Source organism: Bactrocera dorsalis, chromosome 6 (genome assembly GCF_023373825.1).
Source record: "Bactrocera dorsalis isolate Fly_Bdor chromosome 6, ASM2337382v1, whole genome shotgun sequence".
NCBI lineage: Eukaryota > Metazoa > Arthropoda > Insecta > Diptera > Tephritidae > Bactrocera > Bactrocera dorsalis.
In genome coordinates this window covers 20,591,741-20,611,224 of record NC_064308.1, presented here as the reverse complement: position 1 = coordinate 20,611,224, position 19,484 = coordinate 20,591,741, and the positions used below count along the sequence as shown (strand labels likewise).

At 37.5% G+C, this 19,484-nt stretch overlaps 1 protein-coding gene across 15 annotated transcripts in view; it reads left to right on the top strand.

Moving 5' to 3' along the window:
* The window catches only part of LOC105233888 (basic-leucine zipper transcription factor A), a 222,175-nt gene extending 209,045 nt beyond the window's left edge, over positions 1 to 13,130 (top strand). For 13 of the 15 annotated variants that reach the window (XM_049460284.1, XM_049460283.1, XM_049460273.1 and 10 more), the window contains 2 exons: positions 8,999 to 9,571; positions 11,019 to 13,130. In XM_049460284.1, coding sequence (XP_049316241.1) covers positions 8,999 to 9,571; positions 11,019 to 11,617 — 1,172 coding nt within the window. In that variant the 3' untranslated portion in view covers positions 11,618 to 13,130. The remainder of the gene's footprint in view (positions 1 to 8,998; positions 9,572 to 11,018) is intronic. The other 2 variants (XM_049460271.1, XM_049460282.1) reach the window with 2 other exon arrangements.
* Positions 13,131 to 19,484: the final 6,354 nt, after the last annotated feature.

The window sequence follows — 19,484 nt, the reverse complement described above, 5'->3', positions numbered from 1 at the left end:
ATTTCTTTTTCTTTAAATTTAATAATTTTTGATTTTCCCTTAACTCTATTTCTTTTTCTTTAACCACCAATTCCCTTTCTCTAAATTGCAACTCCTTCGCCTTAAAACTCATTTCTTGCTTAATTTTCTGGGTTTTCAGATGTATAATTTCAGACTGAAATTGTAGGATATCTGATGCCGCAGGTCTGGAATAGATTCCTTTACGGATCGACTTATCTCCACATTCCCTTTCGTTTGAAGTCACAGAAGAGGCTGACTCGTTCGGTTTACTTCTGAATAGTTTGAGTTATTCTCTCTCTATCAACTCTCGTGTTTGATGTAAACAAAAGTCAGCTGATCAGTTAAAATGAACCGCATACGTAGCGTTCTGAGTTGCATTTGCGCAACATATATATGTACGCAATCCAACTTTAAACTAATATAAAAATTTATGATTCTATGATTTTACGATGCGTTATGACACATTGTCTGTCTCAGTCAAAAAATATTTTCTATTATACTAAAGTCAGACACTAAATCAGCCAATGATATAAAATATAATAAAGTATAAAATTATAATACCACCGTTTATGCTATAGCCTGTATTCGAATAATTTTGTAGATAATTTTTCCTCTCCCAGTTAGGTAGCGTGATCTTCTTTTTCAGTATGCTTGCTGTATTTATTGGCACTTTTATTCCGTTTGTACGTTCGGGAATTAGTCTATTGTGGTAATCCAATTTTATTCTTTGATTTTTTAGTATGTACGATTCGTATTGGCCTCTAAAGGGGCACCTCCCATGCCGAAGTAGCACCTGCGGCACAGTACGCCAGCGTACTAAACCCTTAAATCCGTCGTCATTGCTTATATTTGGCTAACTGCACTCCCGTTAGACATTACATCGTGGCCATTCGGTTCTTCAGTCACACATTTTCTGCCTAATTCCGGTTACTTCTTCTGTTTTCGCTGCGTTGCCACTTATTGCTCCTTAACTCTTGCATAACTATAGCTGTCAATGCTCTCACTCTGTCCCAGACCACCTTCGATTGGATAATGTTAAGCACGAATTCTGCGGCGTCACTCGATCGTTTATCAGATTCTCTACTTCAAATCTCTCTTTTTCATACCTTGGCTGGAAAAGAAGATATGCAAATCGTTTTCTACGCTGCTGCTGCAGAAGCTGCAATTTGTTTCGTCTTTCGTCCAATTTTGTAGACATATTATAACAACCATGTCCTGTTAAAAACTGCGTAAGATAAAAATTAGTTTTCATTCTACCCAATGATAGTCGTTATCATCGTTAGCGCCGCCGTCACCCTTGACGGTTTTTCGCAAATGCGACTTGAAATTTAACCTCGGGTCTTTCACCACTCCTAGATATCTCAGTGATTGCTGTATCGTAATGGTATATCTATCAGTATTGAGTATGATGACCTATAGTTTTTTCCTGAATTGTTTGCTACCAATTTGGTGGTCTATCTCGGCGATTTTACGATTACGTGCGTCACGGGTTGGTTCTTGTCGCATGTCTTCCCGAAGTGCCCCTTGTTTCACATTTAAAGCAGCACTGACTTCTGTCAACCGTGTTTCTGCAGCTTCTCGCTACATGGCCGTATTCTAAGCACCTGCAGTACTTCTTAAGGGTCGCTCTTCCTGATCCGGCACACAATCCAGCCGATTTTTATTTTTCTCGCGTCAAGCAGTAATCTCGCCTAGAGAGCAGAGATGCTTAGCACGGCTGTTTCCGTGCCCGCAAACGCCGTTCAGATATTTTTGATTAATTCTTTTGTTGCCTAGCTCCTTTATTTGAGCATATATTTTGTCGAGATCCCGAAACACTACAGTTCTTTCGTGGGTAAATGCTTTGAATTTTACTTATTTACCAAGCATTTTACATATCTCGTTCGTATAGTCTCTTCTGCTCTCCCTTTGTGTAACTTTTGATTTCAGAAGCATTTCGTCTTTGGCCGTCTTTACATTTTCATTCAGTTCTGGAGAGTATCTTCTTTTTTAACTGCCCTGAGAGTGTCGCTGTAGGTCCTGTTCGCGCTATATTGATGGCATCAGGTCGTCGCGGAAACTTGTATCATCCTCTTTTTCCTCGGTCTAATCATCTTCTGTTTTCTTTCTAACATCTATGTTGGGCTAATCTATTCTCCCTCTTTGGTCTTCCTTGACTCCTCGGTGTGGGTGGATTTGTTTCTTTTTGGTGGGGTCCGTCGTTTGGCCTGTTTTTCGTCACGGGGTCTCTTTGGTGTTATACCCATGGTGGGTGGCATATTCAAAAAGTTTCTTCTTTCTTTCATTCTATTGTGCCCGTTTTGTACTTTTCCATATAATATTCCAATGTTACTAAGGAGAGCCTTTATGTTATTGTTAATGGTAGGTATTTGTTAGCTTCTTGATTTCGTCTCGTAGTTTTTTCATAAAGTCTACACATAACGTACTAACTTAGCCTGTGGTGTGCTATCTTACAAGTCGATGTTGCTCTTGTGGGGTTTTCGACACTAAGCGGTTTTGTGGGCGATCTACCTAATCTTGGTGTGCGTTTAAAGGGGTTTATATCTATACTTTGTATCCCCTGAAAGGAACATATCTCTAGCTCTCTATTGATTCCGCCATTTGTGATGATGTTTATACTATAATTGTTGCTCGTAGCGGTGGTTATGTTGTTTCTTATAATAATTGCTCTCTGTTTTGTTATATCAGCGCAAAGTGTGCAGGGGGCAGGCCAAAATAAACAGGAACGGGTATACCCTCGGAGTCTATGCTTCCCAGTTCCCTGAGGCCTGTCCTCCGCTTTTCCCGTCCCAGAAAACACCGACGGACCAGCTCCCGCCCAAGGCAACGCAGGCTACTAATCGTGCGCCCAATGCACATTTCTTGACCAGAGACCGCAGAGACCGAAAGGGTCGGTTATTGGCAACACTAACAACAGAGAAGTTGTTGTTACGGTTTCGAGGGACTCCCAGTGCGCCACAATGTGTACCGGTTAAGTTTAATTGTTTTAACAGCAGCACCTAACCTGGTGAACAGATGCTTACACAATGTACTGCAGTTGTACAATAAGTACTCCTTCAGTGCCATTTGAAGTATGTCATAAGATTTTTCAGGAACCTGCTGTGTCTTTTCACGGACTTGTAGAAAGACACAGCAGGTTCCTGAAAAAGTGTATCACAACAACAACAGCAAGTCACTCCAGTCCTCCAAAAAAGGAAACATACTTTATTAACAAAGCTCACACTTAGCAACATTGAGGAAATACTAAATATGGACTAAATTAATACTATTTATTATCACATTTATCTTTGAGTATAATGTATCTCCTTAGCTGATGGCAATATTAAGACATAATACATAGAATATTTTTAAGAAGATAAAGAGATGTCCAACTCATCTCTCATTGGAAGTTGTTGTTACAGAACATAGATTGGAAGTGAGAGAGCAATTGCTAAACGTCAAAACCTCCTGAGCTCGATCAGATGTCAAAGTTCAGGAGGTTTTGACGTTTGACAATTGGAAACGTGGGATGGCCAGACTGAAATCTTAACAAAAAAATATGTAAACGGATTGATTTGTTGTCTCGCTCTAGACCACTACATAAAATGTAAAACAACGATAATTAGAGAAAACACGAAATATAAATGTATTTGATAAAATGTTTTGTCATATGATTCATCATAGTTTTAATTTAGAGTGGAAAATTATGAAAAAATTTTACTAATTGAGAGCTAACTACCTTAATGTCCTTATTAAGTATTAAATCTTCAAAAATAAATTATTTAAATATAGCATAAAAATATTTAAATAGTTTTTCCATTCATTAAGTGACCACTACATATATGTAATTTTCAATCGTAATAAATGTTGGGTGTTTTACTTCAAATACCCAAAAATTATTATTTTGCCCGATCTGGCTATAATGGAAAATGTTATAAAAAAACGCTATTTTTGAGCCGCTCTCACACTGGAATAAGTTGGACATCCCTTTATCCCTGATTAAGAGTAAAGTACAATTGGTTTTCTTACAACTATTTATAATGTTCACAGGACATAGATGGTGTTCTATGTGGTATTCTATGTTTACAATGCATTTTCATTAGCTGCAAAGATATGACTCGACGCATATTGTTTGTTGACAGCTGGATGTGTTGATTGATTTGGGTGCATGAGTATGATAATGAATGCAGCATTCCTTAACTTCGGCGTGGTATATACTGTTGGAAGGTCGTACCTTGTGGAATATTCCCGATTCAAAATAAAACGGTTCTACAATATTGCTTTCGATATTAAAGTACAAAATGATGTTCATTGATTCAAAGTCAAAACGCAAGTAAGTTAGAAAAGTACATTCAAAGTAAAAAAATGAAAAATGCAGGGCTGCATGAATATGTAAGTTGAACAGGGTTGTCATCCAACACGCCTCCTCAATGAGCATATTCGTGCAGCATTAATTTGTGATATTTATTTCAACCCCAATAATTCAGTAAGTTTCTCATGAGTTGGTCTTGCTAGATTTTTAGTAAGAATATCAGCAATCATATTACTGCTGCTACAATATTTTAGTTCAATTTCGCCTGCTCGATAGATGTCTCTGATATAGTGATATCTGATATCGATGTGTTTGCTGCTTGAATGATAGACGGGATTCTTTACCAAATTCATCGCACTCAAGTTATCACAATTCACGATCATCGCTTCAGGATACGGTATATATAATTCTCGAAGTAACTGCTTTAAATTAACGGCTTCTTTAACAACACATGTCAAAGCCATATACTCGGCCTCGGTGCTACTGAGGGTTACTGTTGATTGCTTTTTAGATTCGTACGAAAAAACTCCACCTGCCATGATGATGGCATATCCTGTATACGACTTGCGATCACCTACGTCGCCGCCCCAATCTGCGTCCACAAAACATTCGATTGGTTTACCGGTCCTAGAGTATTTCAATTTTTTGTCTTGCGTTGAACATAAATACCTTAATATACGCTTCGCCGCTGCTAAATGCTCCGCATGTGGCTTTGTATTGCGCTGTGCAAGCTTACACACTGAGTGCAAGATATCCGGCCTCGTGCACACAGCTATATACATAAGCTAACCGATAATTGATTGGTATTGTGACTGGTCAGCCACTTTGCAACCTTTGTCCTCGCAACTAACCTTATGTCCAGGGTCTAATGGGATGGAGATGGGTCTACAATCTTCCATGCCTTGTTCGCGTAGTAATCTTTTAATATGCCCTTTTTGGCATATAGTGATTGCCCCAGTTTCGCCATCTCTTTCGATCTCCATGCTTAAAAAATGTTGAACTTGGCCCTTGTCTACTACTTTCACCTTTTCCGCAATCAAACGCTTAATATGCTGCATGTAACTGATATCGGAACAGGCAATTAACAGATCATCCACATATACTGCGATTATGTTAATCTGGTCTTTATGATAGTTAATGTATACACATGGCTCACTTTCACATTGCTTGAAGCCAATTTCTTTTAATATGGAATTTAATTTCATATTCCACTGTCGACCTGATTGTTTAAGCCCGTAAAGAGCTTTCTTTAACTTTAAACAATGGTTTGGGTAACGCTGGTCTACAAACATCTCTGGTTGATACATGAAAATTTCGTCATTCAATTCGCTGTTTAGATAAGCAGTAGAGACATCCATTTGGTGTAAATGTAATTCGTATTCTGCTGCAATAGCAAATATCAACCTAATGGTACTATAGCGAACAACAGGAGAGAATGTTTCTGTATAATTAACGCCATAAATTTGCGAACACCCTTTCGCTACCAGCCTAGCTTTGAAACGCTGAATATTGCCTTCTTTATCCCTCTTAATAGAGAATACCCATTTATTTCGTACAATCTTTTGCCCTTTAGGCAGTTCTATGAGCTCCCATGTTTTATTCTTGAGCAGCGCATCATATTCGTCTTTCATCGCGTTAAACCACTGTTCTGAATGTTCACTAGATAACGCTTCATCGACTGTGTTTGGTATCTTAACTTCGTCTGTAGTAATTAAACTCAAATAATTGTATACCTTTCTTGGCCTACCACATCTTCCAGTACGAACAAACTTTGGCCTGCCTGGCAACCTTTTCGCTGCAACTAACTCTTCTTCTGCTGATTCGAAATCATCGTTACTTCCCTCTGACTGTGAATCATCGGAGCCAACTTCAACAGGGTCACCACTTTTATTTGACTGCGTATCATAAATCTCAACACGGATATCATTCGCTCTTGCATCATCGTTTGTAACAATACCCTCAACCAATGCTGTGTCTGAATATTGCGTATGTTCTGTCCTTTCTATAAAGTATACATCTCTGCTTACAATTAGGTATTTTGATTTCCGATCATACAATCTGTACGCCTTCGCTGTATCTGCGTAGCCAACCATTGTATATTCCTTCCCCTTTGGTTTGAATTTATCATGTTGACGTTTATCAAGAGCCACCGCATATGACCCAAATGCCCGTAAATGCGCCACTGTTGGTTTGCGACCATGCCATGCTTCGTATGGCGTCACCGTGCCTAACGCTTTAGTTGGTGACCGGTTTCTCAAGTATGCTGCTGTATGCACTGCCTCGGCCCACAATGATTCTTCAACGCCAGCGTCGAGCATCATACATCGTGCCATTTCGATAAGCGTACGGTTTAGCCTCTCCGCTAACCCATTTTGTTGTGGCGTATAGGGGACGTCAGCTGACGTAATATCCCATTTGATTTCAAAAACTCATCAAAAGCATTGTTGACAAACTCTTTTCCGTTATCGCTTCTTAACACTTTAAATTTTTTGCCTGTTTGGCACTCTGCCATCGCCTTAAACTCTTTGAATTTCTCAAACACCTCGTCTTTGTGTCGCAAAAAATAAACAAAAATGTAGCGAGTTTTATCGTCGGTGAATGTCAAAAAATATCGCGCACCGCCGATAGACGTTTTGTTGATAGGGCCGCACACATCGGTATGGACCACTCCCAGCACTTCTGCTGCTGAATTTTGTGCACTTCGATACGGCCGTTGACTGCATTTGCTAGACATACACACAGTACATTTCACATCTGCTGATGATTTCAGCTTTAAACCAAGCACCATGTTTTTGTTATTCAGCTCCCGTAGACTTTCAAAATTTAAGTGACCTAAACGCTTATGCCACTTCATCGCATCATCAATAGTTTTCCTCGAAAAATACAATTTGTTTTTATTTGTTTCAATTAAATACAAATCACTGACCTTGCTAGCACTTAATATAATTGCCCCGTGCTTGTCCATAATTTTTGCTGTATTTTGCCTGAACTCCACAATGTAGCCGCTGCTTACCGCTTTTGAAACTGATATGAAGTTACACTGCAAACCGGGTACGAAGAGAACATCGACAAGTGTGACGTCAAACTTCTTTGTTTTTAATCTAACAACCCCTTTGCCTGTTGCTACCATCTTATTGTCGCCCGCCAGCATGATTGATTCTTCGCATGTCTCAAACTTATCGAACATGTTGCGGTTGCAACATAAGTGTGAAGAAGCGCCGCTGTCGACGCACCAAGGATCGCTATGTAAAAATCGGTCATTGAATGCGACGAACAGACCATTTTTCTTTGTATTTCTTTGCATAGAATGTTCTCGTTGTTTCTCTTTGCATTGTGCGGCGAAATGGCCCTTTTTTCCACAGAAATAGCATTTGAGGTTCGATCGTGTGCTTTTGCCATTTGAACTTGCTGTGTCATTTGACTTTGCGTTAACCGAACACCTTTTTTCAGCGCATGTGCTTTCTTGTGCAATGAACGCCTGCGCCCTACTTTCGGTACATATAGAACTGCTTATTTTTCTTCGTTCGCCTTCTTCTTGACTTTAACTGCATTAAGGGATGGTAGCGTATCACGCGATTCTAAAGCAACCACCAGATTTTCAAAGCTTTTTGGAAGGCTTGCCAGTAGCATAATAACAATCAATTCCTCTTTCAGGTCAACTTCAATTTCTTTTAGCTTTTCTGCGAGTGTTGTAAACTTGCAACATATTGCTGAATACACTCTTCCTCAGCCATTCGAGTAGCAATTAGCTGCTTAAACAATGTCACTTTTCTTACCGGACCTTCTGGTATGTGCACCTCCTTTAAACGCTTCCATGCATCATTCGCTGTGTTGCAGGTTTTAATATGGCTTATTTGCATAGGTGTTATGCTAAGGATAATTGTGGCCTTTGCTTTTTCATCCTTTGCTTTCCAAAGTAACACGCTTTTCTCATCTGCACCCTCGACTGGACAAGCAGTCTCTCCGCACGTAACGGACCATAATTCCTGATGCACTAGAACACTTTGCAGCTGTAGACTCCACGAATCGTAATTAGATTCATTTAATTTCTCGATATTAAAAAACGACGAACTCATTTTACTCGGCTCCCAGGAATTTGCACCTGGGCCCATAACCTGCTGGAAGGTCGTACCTTGTGGAATATTCCCGGTTCAAAATAAAACGGTTCTACAATATTGCTTTCGATATTAAAGTACAAAATGATGTTTATTGATTCAAAGTCAAAACGCAAGTAAGTTAGAAAAGTACATTCAAAGTAAAAAAATGAAAAATGCAGGGCTGCATGAATATGTAAGTTGAACAGGGTTGTCATCCAACATATACTGTAGAGAAGAAATTGAATATTTTGATCAACAATTCAACTAGTATGTCGTTAAGATCATATAGTAGGATGTGGTAATTATTATATTTCTGAAGGATTGGAGTTGAGTGGACCTTCGGGACCTTGAATAGAGTAAAAATAGATAGGGCCCGAAGTACAATTTATTATAACCGAAAAATTTATTTATTTGTTTAAATCGAGTACCGATGGGCTTATTTTGTGCACAGACTTTAGATACTCTCTCAATTTATATAAATGAAAGGTAATGATGTATTTTGTTATGCTTGAAGAACTTTGTTTAAATATTGGGTATAAAATCAGAATTTGTTATTAAACATTATTACTTTTCTAACGCGATATAACGTAAAACTTGAATAACAATAAAGAAGATGGTGGGAAGGTTGATGATCCGAATGAATACACTTATAAAATAACAAGCTATGAGGAAAAAGTCGTCACTGACAGTAACAAAACCAAGTCGCTAGAATTTCTTGATAATTTTATGGCTTCACCAAGCCCAATAAGAAATATAAACCTGGGTATTGAAAGACAGCTTCAAGAATTATATAATGGACAGGAAGTGGAGAGTGGCAAAATCAATAGCAAATCAGAGCTTATAAATGTGATCGAGCAATTGAAAAATTTAGAACACTACAACATTCAATTAATAAAAGAAGAGAAAATAGATACAAAACGCTTAGAAGAACAACAGAAATTGAACCGATCACTATCGGAACTTCAAGATTTGAAAATGAAAAAAAAACAAGAGAACGAATACGTCAAAATTGCAGTTCGTGAACTAATATCTAACTATGACCAACATCTAGTGAATATTGATAAAATTCAGGAAAGTGAGACCTTAGAAAGAGAATTATCGTCATCATTGTTTAGAGAAAATCGAAAGGTGGACGATATTCCGAGTAAACTTAGAACTCATCAATTACGAAATCAAAATGAAGGCAAGTTAGTCAATAATAATAATAAAAATAATAAAAAATTGTAATTTATGTGTTTCTTCAATCGTTAATCAGAAATTCCTTAATAAATAACAATGTGTCATGACTACAAAAATCCTTTACATATTCATCAAGTAGCTTAACTACCAAATCTTTTTCTTCAAAAATAATACTTCAATTAAGACATTTGTTCATATGTTTTATATTGAAGGTTTAAAATTTGTTACTTCACTTATCTATTCAAACGTGTACTAAATTAGGTACTCAAATTATCGTTTCTAAAATAATACGTATATATAGATATGTAGACATAAGACATACTTATCTTTAGATACTAAAACACTGGCATCGCATGTTTTCTTGATATTGAACTGAACTACTTTGCAAAGAGACGGGGTCATAAGTTAATATAATTACACTGTGGAACATTTTTGGGATTATTGTTTGGGGGGTGAGAAATTCCAAGTCAGGGTGATGGTACTAGGTCAGTATAGTAAAACCCTCAAAGGGTTTGGCGTTCGTATGTGTGAGTTTTTTTATGACTTTTTAAATTTTTTCCTTATCTTGATGTTTTTTCGCGAACCACTTGTCCGATTTTGATGAAATAAATTTAGAAAAATTAAGAATTACAATTTCTATTTGTTTTTATTCAAAAAAGTGTCATTTATTGCCTTTTTTATAAATTTTTTTTTAGGCAAAATTTATTAAAATAAATAAATAAAATAAAAATAAAAAATTATAAAAATGTTTACTTTATTTTTTTAGTAGTTTATGGCGAGAAAAAATAAATAAATAAAAAAGGCGATAAATGACACTTTTTTGAATAAAAACAAATAGAAATTGTAATTCTTAATTTTTCTAAATTTGTTTCATCAAAATCGGACAAGTGGTTCGCGAAAAAACATCAAGATAAGGATAAAATTTAAAAGGTCATAAAAAAACTGACACATACGAACGCCAAACCCTTTGAGGGTTTTGCTATACTGACCTAGTACCATCACCCTGACTTGGAATTTCTCACCCTCCAGATTAGCTGTTGCACTGAGTAATAGCAAGCTTAATCACTTTTACAACGATACCAGTATCAATTTGGATATTTTCCAAAAATAAACTTTTTGACATACAAAATTGTTATAATTTATTTTCATGTTTTCTAGATAAATACATACATACGCGATTGAAATAAGAGCAAAAAGTTAACTACTATATGTCATTTTAACTTTTTCAGTACTTAACAAAAAATAATTAAAAATACTTTTTAATATTAGTTCAATTTCAAAGATCTACATTTTGATCTCGGAGGCTCAATTCGAAAAGAGAAGAAAATTATTTTTTACTTAAGCCAAAAGTTTACTAAAAGCCAACATTCAGCCGTATATCCTTTTATATATGCACTTAATAATTAAAACTAATTCAAGTTTAATTTTATATTTATTTTTACTATTAACAGAGCTATATTTACCTAAGGAGATATCATTGGAAAGTTATGCTCCACCACCGGTGGTAACCATGAAGGAACCCGAGAACTTTAAGTCATCTCGAGGTTTCGCATCAACAATACTTACCAGGACTAGTACCTTCCCTTTGGCGAAACCAAATCCTGTTGAATTCAGAAGTTACGGTCAACCAAACAGCAGTGCGCAAGTACAGCAAGAAACTTCTCAACTTGTGCCCCAAATAAATTATAATCCATCACCATTACCTTATGACAAGATCGCTAAGTTCGAGAATGTTTGTGAGCAAGCACAAAACAATGGTTACGATCCACAATTTCGTCGACTATCTGTTAAGTCTGATGTAGACAAAATTCAAAATATTCCGTCAACATTATTCGGAGAAAAATCAGCCAATGGCGAGTGGTTGACAATTTCGCCATATATTGAGACCCCTTCTCCGGTCTACACAAAACGAATTAATCCCAATGCTTTATTGCATGGTCAAAATTATAATAATACAGCGCGTGGTTGGAAGTCAAGTGACGCATTTTCTTGTAAGTCGCCATGTGATACAAGTTTTAAGACCCCCAACTTACCTTATACAGATTTTTAAGAAAATGTATATGTATATGTACTAATCGTGAAATGTCAAATACGTGAAATCTAATGAAGATACGAAATATACATATGTATATATTTCCATTACATTACATTTATATAAGTTATTCAAAATTTTATACCATGTTTTACATCATGATATTAGATAATATTTGCAAGTGCACATATCAACTTATGAGTGCAAATGGGAAATGTTTAGTATCGCGCCGGTTTAGTATCGTTTATGGAGAAAAACAGGGGAGGGCTACCCCCCCTCACGCCCCCTTATTGGAAAGAGGAAGGATCGAACTTTTAAATAAACCCTCCCTCGACCCCTTAGAGCCCCTATAGACCTGTAGGGAGCCCTTTGAAGATGACCAAAAATCAGTGTTTTTGTTCATTTTTCCATACAAACTGAAACCAATGCAACCCAGCCAACATTTTTGTATGGACAAGAAATCAAAATAAAGAAAACCGAAATGTTTCAGTGCAATGTATATACATATTTAATTGCATCTATTAATGATACAAAGGGATCCGGGGTGACCGAAGTACTTTCGTGTAGTACTCCTTTCTGCGTAAAAAATAACCCTGGTCGGTCCAACAACGTGGTGTATCAATTTTTTCACATAGAACTCTTTTTGCGTGGGCGGCCTTCGGCCGCGCTTTAAAAAAATAACTCTGGTCGGTCCAACACCGGGGTGTATCAATTTTTTTTTCGCATAGAACTCTTTTTTGCGTGGGCGGCCTTCGGCCGCGCTTTAAAAAAATAACCCTGGCCGGTCCAACACCGGCTACGCCATCCACAGTATTTTAGCACTGAACACCTTTTCGCGTTCACTTCACAAATTTGTTGCTAACTGGGTTTAATTTATTCCCTTTTGTTCGTGCTTTCTCGGCAATTTGACAGTTCAAATTAGGCAGTCATTTTGGTTTTTCGCATTATTGCACTTAATGCAGAAAAGGTGTATTTTATTTAAAGATTTACAAAGAAATTAACAATCAAAAGCAATTAAAAACAATACTAGTGGTTTTTATAATTCATAAGTAATATATGTGCGTGAAAATGTATCCATAATTGGTTTGGTACAATGCACAACAGATGAAAATACACTAGCATATATTGAGAAATTTGCAAAAAAAATAGCATTTTTTAAAGTGAAGTTTTGGAAAAATTTGTGAACCGATTTTTATAAAATATGTTTTAAAATAAAGTTCAATAATTTAAGTATACATGCGTGTTTAAAATTTTCAATTTGGTTCTCTCGTTTAGGTACTGTGAGCCAAAATTAACCGGCGCGATACTGAACCCAACCCGTGCAAATATACATATATGCTTTTTTCTTCTTCTTTACACTATGGAAGCAAAATAACAATAATCCGATCTTGTTTGTCTATTTATATAAGCTTATACTACTGTAATCGTGCTATAATTGAATATCATTGACTCAGTGAAAAATTAACACTGATTATTAAAACTTCGAATGTGTAGAATATTTTCTTGAATAAACATTGATTAAAAAATGAAATACTTTATTTTTTGTTTCTTTATGGGCTACAAAGCAAATGCAGAAAATGTTAATTGGAATGGTAGATGTCCCGGAAAATGTTTTTTTTAAGTAAACTGATTGCTGGTTGAGAAGTGACAACGGGGAAACACAGGAGATAACTAATTGCTTGATAGAATATATAAATCAAAATTATACTATGGTATACTACATTTATTTTCTTCGGTTGAGCTCTTGTCGATCTGTGGACGGAACAGCATAACAGCTTTGACAGATGACATCCCTAATTTGCATAAGCGGGCTTAATTTGAATTAACTTGCGCATTTGTTTCATTTTATTGCAAATTAGTAATGCACAAAAATTTCATGCATTTAGCTGAATTCACCAAATTTGAGTAGGTAACACTGCCCAAAATTGGTCGACTTTTGCTATTGTTTGACAGATGTCGCTTGAAGTCTGTCGCCACCTTTGTGTATAAAGCATCAGAGGAAAGTACGAGGTTTGACAATTAAGTAATGAGACTGATTTTATTGCCGCTCTTGTGGTAAACCTTTTCCTTTCTCTTTTTCCGGCATCACTCCCCTCACCATTGATATATGTACCATCGCTCCAGTTTGCTTAGTTCGCCTGCTGCGCCAAGTTGAATAGACGTGTGTTTGTAGTGCTCGTCACGAAAATGGAAAAACGAAATCAAGAGCAGCATGGAATGACCGTCACACAGAAGACTGTTTGGAACAAGTGGAAAACGATCCCATGCTGCTTGATCGAGTTATTACAGGCGATGAGAGCTGGTTTTTCCAATACGACCCGGAAACCAAACGCCAAAGCTCACAATGGTTGTCTCCGCGCGCCCCCGCCCGAATAAAGCTCGAATTAGCAAGTCGAAGCTGAAAACGATGATTATTGCCTTTTTTGATAGCCGTGGAATCGTCCACAAAGAATTCGTTCCACCGGCGAAAACTGTGAATCAAGTCTACTATTGCCAAGTACTCGAAAGATTGCGAAAACGAATCAACAGGGTGCACCCAGACATCGCTCGTAACTGAATCCTTCATCACGACAACGCGCCGTGCCACACCGCCCTCAGCGTGTCCCAGTATTTGGCCTCTAAAGACATCGCCGTGTTGCAACAGCCGCCTTATTTGCCCAACATGTCACCCTGTGACTTTTTTTTGCTTCCTAAAACAAAATCGGTGGTCAAAGGAACCCGATTGACGATTACGGACATCCAGGCGGCCGTGACGAGGGTACTCGAGAACATCCCAGTCGAAGCGTTCCAGAAGTGTTACGAAGCATGGAAAACGCGCTGGAATCGCTGTATAGATGCACAAGGGGAATTCTTTGAAAAGGATGGCAGAGTTGCAGAATAATTTTCAAATATACGGCTTTTATGGAATCATTCTGATTACTTAATTGTCATACCTCGTAGTTATTATATTGCTAATTGCAATAATGTGCAAGCATATTAACAAAATAAAATTAACAAAAATCTGACGATAGAGCAGATGTTCCATTGCCCGACCATGATGAAGTTCGAATAGCAATCACCCGTCTGAAGGACAACAAAGCGGCAGGGGCCGATGGATTGCCGGCCGAGCTATTCAAACACGGCGGCGAAGAACTGATAAGGAGCATGCATCAGCTTCTTTGTAAAATATGGTCGGACGAAAGCATGCCCAACGACTGGAATTTAAGTGTGCTATGCCCAATCCATAAAAAAGGAGACCCCACAATCTGCGCCAACTACCGTGGGATTAGCCTCCTCAACATCGCGTACAAGGTTCTACCGAGCGTATTGTGTGAAAGATTAAATCCCCCCGTCAACAAACTGATTGGACCTTATCAGTGTGGCTTCAGACCTGGTAAATCAACAACCGACCAGATATCCACCATGCGCCAAATCTTGGAAAAGACCCGTGAAAAGAGAATCGAAACTCACCACCTCTTCGTCGATTTCAAAGCTGCCTTTGACAGCACGAAAAGTAGCTGCCTCTATGCCGCGGTGCCTGAATTTGCTATCCCCGCAAAAATAATACAGCAGTGTAAACTGACGTTGAGCAACACCAAAAGCTCCGTCAGGATCGGGAAGGACCTCTCTGAGCCGTTTGATACCAAACCAGGTTTCAGACAAAGCGACTCTCTTTCTTTTGACTTCTTCAACCTTCTTCAGGAGAAGCAATCTTCTATAAGAGTCTTCAGCTCCTGGCGTACACCGATGATATTGATACACTAGCCTTAAATTCACGCCGTTAGTTCTGCTTTCTCCAGAATGGATAAGGCAGCGAAGCAAATGGGTCTTCTGGTGAACAAGGACAAGACGAAATATCTCCTGTCATCAAACGCCATTGTTTACGGTCATAACTTCGAAGTCGTAGATAATTTCATCTATCCTGGAACCAGCATCCACACCGACAACAACGTCAGCCTTAAAATCCAACGCAAGATATATCTTGCCAACAGGTGCTACTTCGGACTGAGTAGGCAATTGAGAAGTAAAGTCCACTCTCGACGAACAAAAACAAAACTCTATAAGTCACTCATTATTCTCGTCCTGCTACCTTATACAAAGAATTGTATATGCATCATGTTTTTTCTTGTTTAAAAAAGTATAAAAGCTGATATCAAAATTTTGAGTATGTAGTTTTATGTGCAGATAAAGTTTACAAAATAAAAACATAAAGTGGTAACAAATTTCAAATATATGTAATAAGGAAGTTAAATCAAAAATAGTCTTACTACTTAATATTTATATGTCCATATTTGGTTTTTATTTTTTTTAATATTATTAATAATTATGTATATATGCTATTAATAGTCAATATTATTACCATTATTCAGTATTACGGAATTAATTCGGAATGGAATCTAAACCACCAAGAATTTAAGTTGGGCTGGATCAATAGCGACCCATTCTTGGTCTATTCCCTTTTTAAGGTCCTTGCTGTCTCAAACTGTATACCGTTCTTGAGCACTTTGTCAGAAATGATACCCCAGAGGATCTCAATCGGATTTAGGCCCGGACTTAAGGTAGACCAGTCCAGTACAGGTATTTTTCGCCCTTTAAAGATGGATTTGGTGACCTAAACTGTGTGTACGAGGGCTGCTATATATATTTCTGGCCTAATAATGAAAATAGGCATATTTATTAACGAAAATGTTTTTTTTTTTGTTGGATTTGGCTCGTCCAACGGTCGATTCCTGTTTGTTTTTGGGCTCATACGCATAGATCCATGATTCGTCACCTGTGACGATCTTATAAACGTCTTTTGAAGCACCGCGATCGTATTTGTTCAGCATTTCTTACACCAATCCACACGAACCCTTTTTTGAGCGATTGTCAAATTGTGCGGGATCCAACGAGAACAAACCTTTTTTACGGCCAGGTGTTCATGCAATATCGAATATATGCTGGTGGGAGAAATGCATAGGCATGCCTCTATTTGAAGGTATGTTACATGACGGTCTTGCATTATCAGTTCACGTACGGCATCGATGTTTTCTGGCACAACGGCTGTTTTTGAACGACCTTCACGGAATTCGTCTTTGAGCGAGCGTCGGCCACGATTTAATTCGTTGTACCAGTTTTTCACAGTGCTATAGGATGGTGCTTCATAGCCATACAAAGATTTTAGTTCATCGTTGCACTCTTGTCGTGATAATCCACGTCGAAAGTTGTGAAAAATGATCGCACGAAAATGTTCACGAGTTAATTCCATTTTTTGGCCGAGATGAATTTTTTAATTCCCTGTAAAGAAAACAATTCACGATTAAATGACAAAACGTTCTGAGTGATGTTATGCTAAAAAATGTCAAACTTTCCAATGGAAATGTCAGATTGCACCTGGCAACACTTAGTGTTGCCTAGTCCAGAAAATTATATAGCAGCCTATGTATTGAAACATTGTCCTACTGAAAAGTCCTGTCGTCGCCAGATAAATTGCAACCAAATTTTATTAACTCACTCTCGAGGAGACCCACATACATTTGAGTATTCATTAGGGTAGAGATATAGTACATATGTATGTATGTATATTAGGGTGTGCCATTCTGAGGCAACCTTTTTTTTCAACTGAAAAACAGGCTCAAAACTTTCGAAAATGTGTAAAAAAAAAGTCACTCAAAAGATGAGCTCCTAATATTAATATTAAGAGGTGCCTATTTCAAATTTTCTGTTTTCCATATAAATTACATAGAAAAAAAATCATTTTTTTTTGTGGTGGTTATTGTGCGGAGGTTTTATATGTGCCCCGATGGCTGCCAGTAGGGATGGTAAACTCGATCCCGATTCTACTCGAGAATCGAGTTTTCTCGTAAAATAATCGATTTTTCGAATGTCAAGAGCCGATTCTTAATCGACTTCGACCACTGGAGATCGATTCCGTAAAATCGATTATCGAGCTCATCTTTTGAGTGACTTTTTTTTACACATTTTCGAAAGTTTTGAGCCTGTTTTTCAGTTGAAAAAAAAGGTTGCCTCAGAATGACACACCCTAATGTATATGGCTTTCCCCTACAACAGAACGCAGCCCATACCATCCTACTGCCACCGCCAAACCCTCGCTTAAAACAAGATCGCCGATCCTGACGCATATCTCTCTGATATCTTTTGCAACTATCAGGGCCATCTAGATTGAACTTCTTTTCATTACTAAAAATTATGTTATGCCATTCTTAGCATCAAAAACGGTACTTACTTATTTGCAAACTCCATGCGAGCCTTCAAGTGTCGCTGTGAAGCTTTGGGTTTAGGAACCATTGAGGTATGTTTCAGTAATGGATTTTTATGGATTCTTTGCGCTATTCGACTATCAGTTATTTGGAGACCCATACGACCTTAAAATTTTTCGCTACTCATTAAATCAACCACAGCAAGTCCTTGTATTTGCCGTTTCCAACGCAAATCAATGTTGCTTTTCCGCCCAATTCGGGTAAAGCTGAATTTTTGTAGATAAAGTGTCAAAAGCCCAATCGATCCCATGTGTGCTAAAAAAGTTATAAAAGATGCAATCCGATCTCAAAACAAAAATTTGCATTGGAATCAGGAAGTACTAAGGCAACTTTTCCGCACTATTAGAAATCCCGAATCGAAAAAAGTCCGGAATCGACCCACCCTATTGTTCACGTACCTGCTTCTTTTAGTGTTAAACATGCAGTTCAAGTGAATATATGTACATACGTATTTATTACAAGCCTTTACCATTATAGTTCGTGCTGATCAATATTTCAAAAAAATGTCAAAGTTTTGCGATTTGTAATAAACTCTTGACTGAAGATGAAACTGTTTTGGTCAGTCGTGGAATGCCAACTTTAATCGATGCAAGTATTGCGAGAAGTGATGAGTTTACTGATTATTTAAAAAGTCAAGAGTCCGTTACGTGGATTGTAGAAAATCATACACCCGGAAAACTTCAATCTCTGCAGCTAAAAGACAACGTGAGGAAGAACAGGCCAGTAATTCAAAAGTAAGTCCACCTCGTACTAGAACGCGAGTAAGTGAGTCCGGCTTTTGTTTTAAAGAACACTGCTTAATTTGTGGCGATGGAGCGGATGATGAAGCAGAGAAGAAGAAAGCGCTTAATCATCGGCCGAAAGTTTCTACTCTTACATTTAAAGATTCCAATTAGCTAAAGATCGTTCTGATGAGGTATCAAAAGCTGTCTTTGCACGTATTAATTTTGAGTTTGATTTAGTCGCTACTGACGCAAAATACCATGACAGTTGTTACAAATCCTTCCTGAGACCTAATAATGGAGGTAAAGTTGGCCGTCCTCAAAGTGAGGCTATAAATTCTGCAATGGAGGAAATTTTTAATTTCATTGATGATTGTCAGTTTTCGTTGGATGAATTGAAGAATGTATGTCAAAATGTAGCACTAGAAAACAGGATTATCAAAATATGATTGAAACTAATGTATGGAAGTAGGATTATTATTACAGAGAAGCCTGGAAAGTTAACATCTATTTGTTTTGTAGACAATTATCAAGATATTTTAAGTGATAACAAAAACTTAAACGACAGGAAAACGGTTAAAAACTTTGAAAGCTGCAGCAGAAATTATTCGAGAAGATATCCAAAGCTATGTGTTTGATAATACTATGTACCCGTCACCGGGTAGAATGTTTAAAGATATAAGTAACGATATTCCCGAATCATTATCTTTTTTTTTGGAACAAGTCATTCTTAAATACAAGGGCCATAATTTGGATCATTTAAAGTTAGTCTGCACAAATATTAGTCATAGCATAATGACTGCTGTTCGGCCTAGAAGCTTTAAATCTAAATTACAACTGAGCCTTTCAGTTTTCTTCCATCGGCGGTTTGGTTCAAAACGTCTTTTACAAATTTTCTCATGCTTTGGTTTATGCGCATCTCAC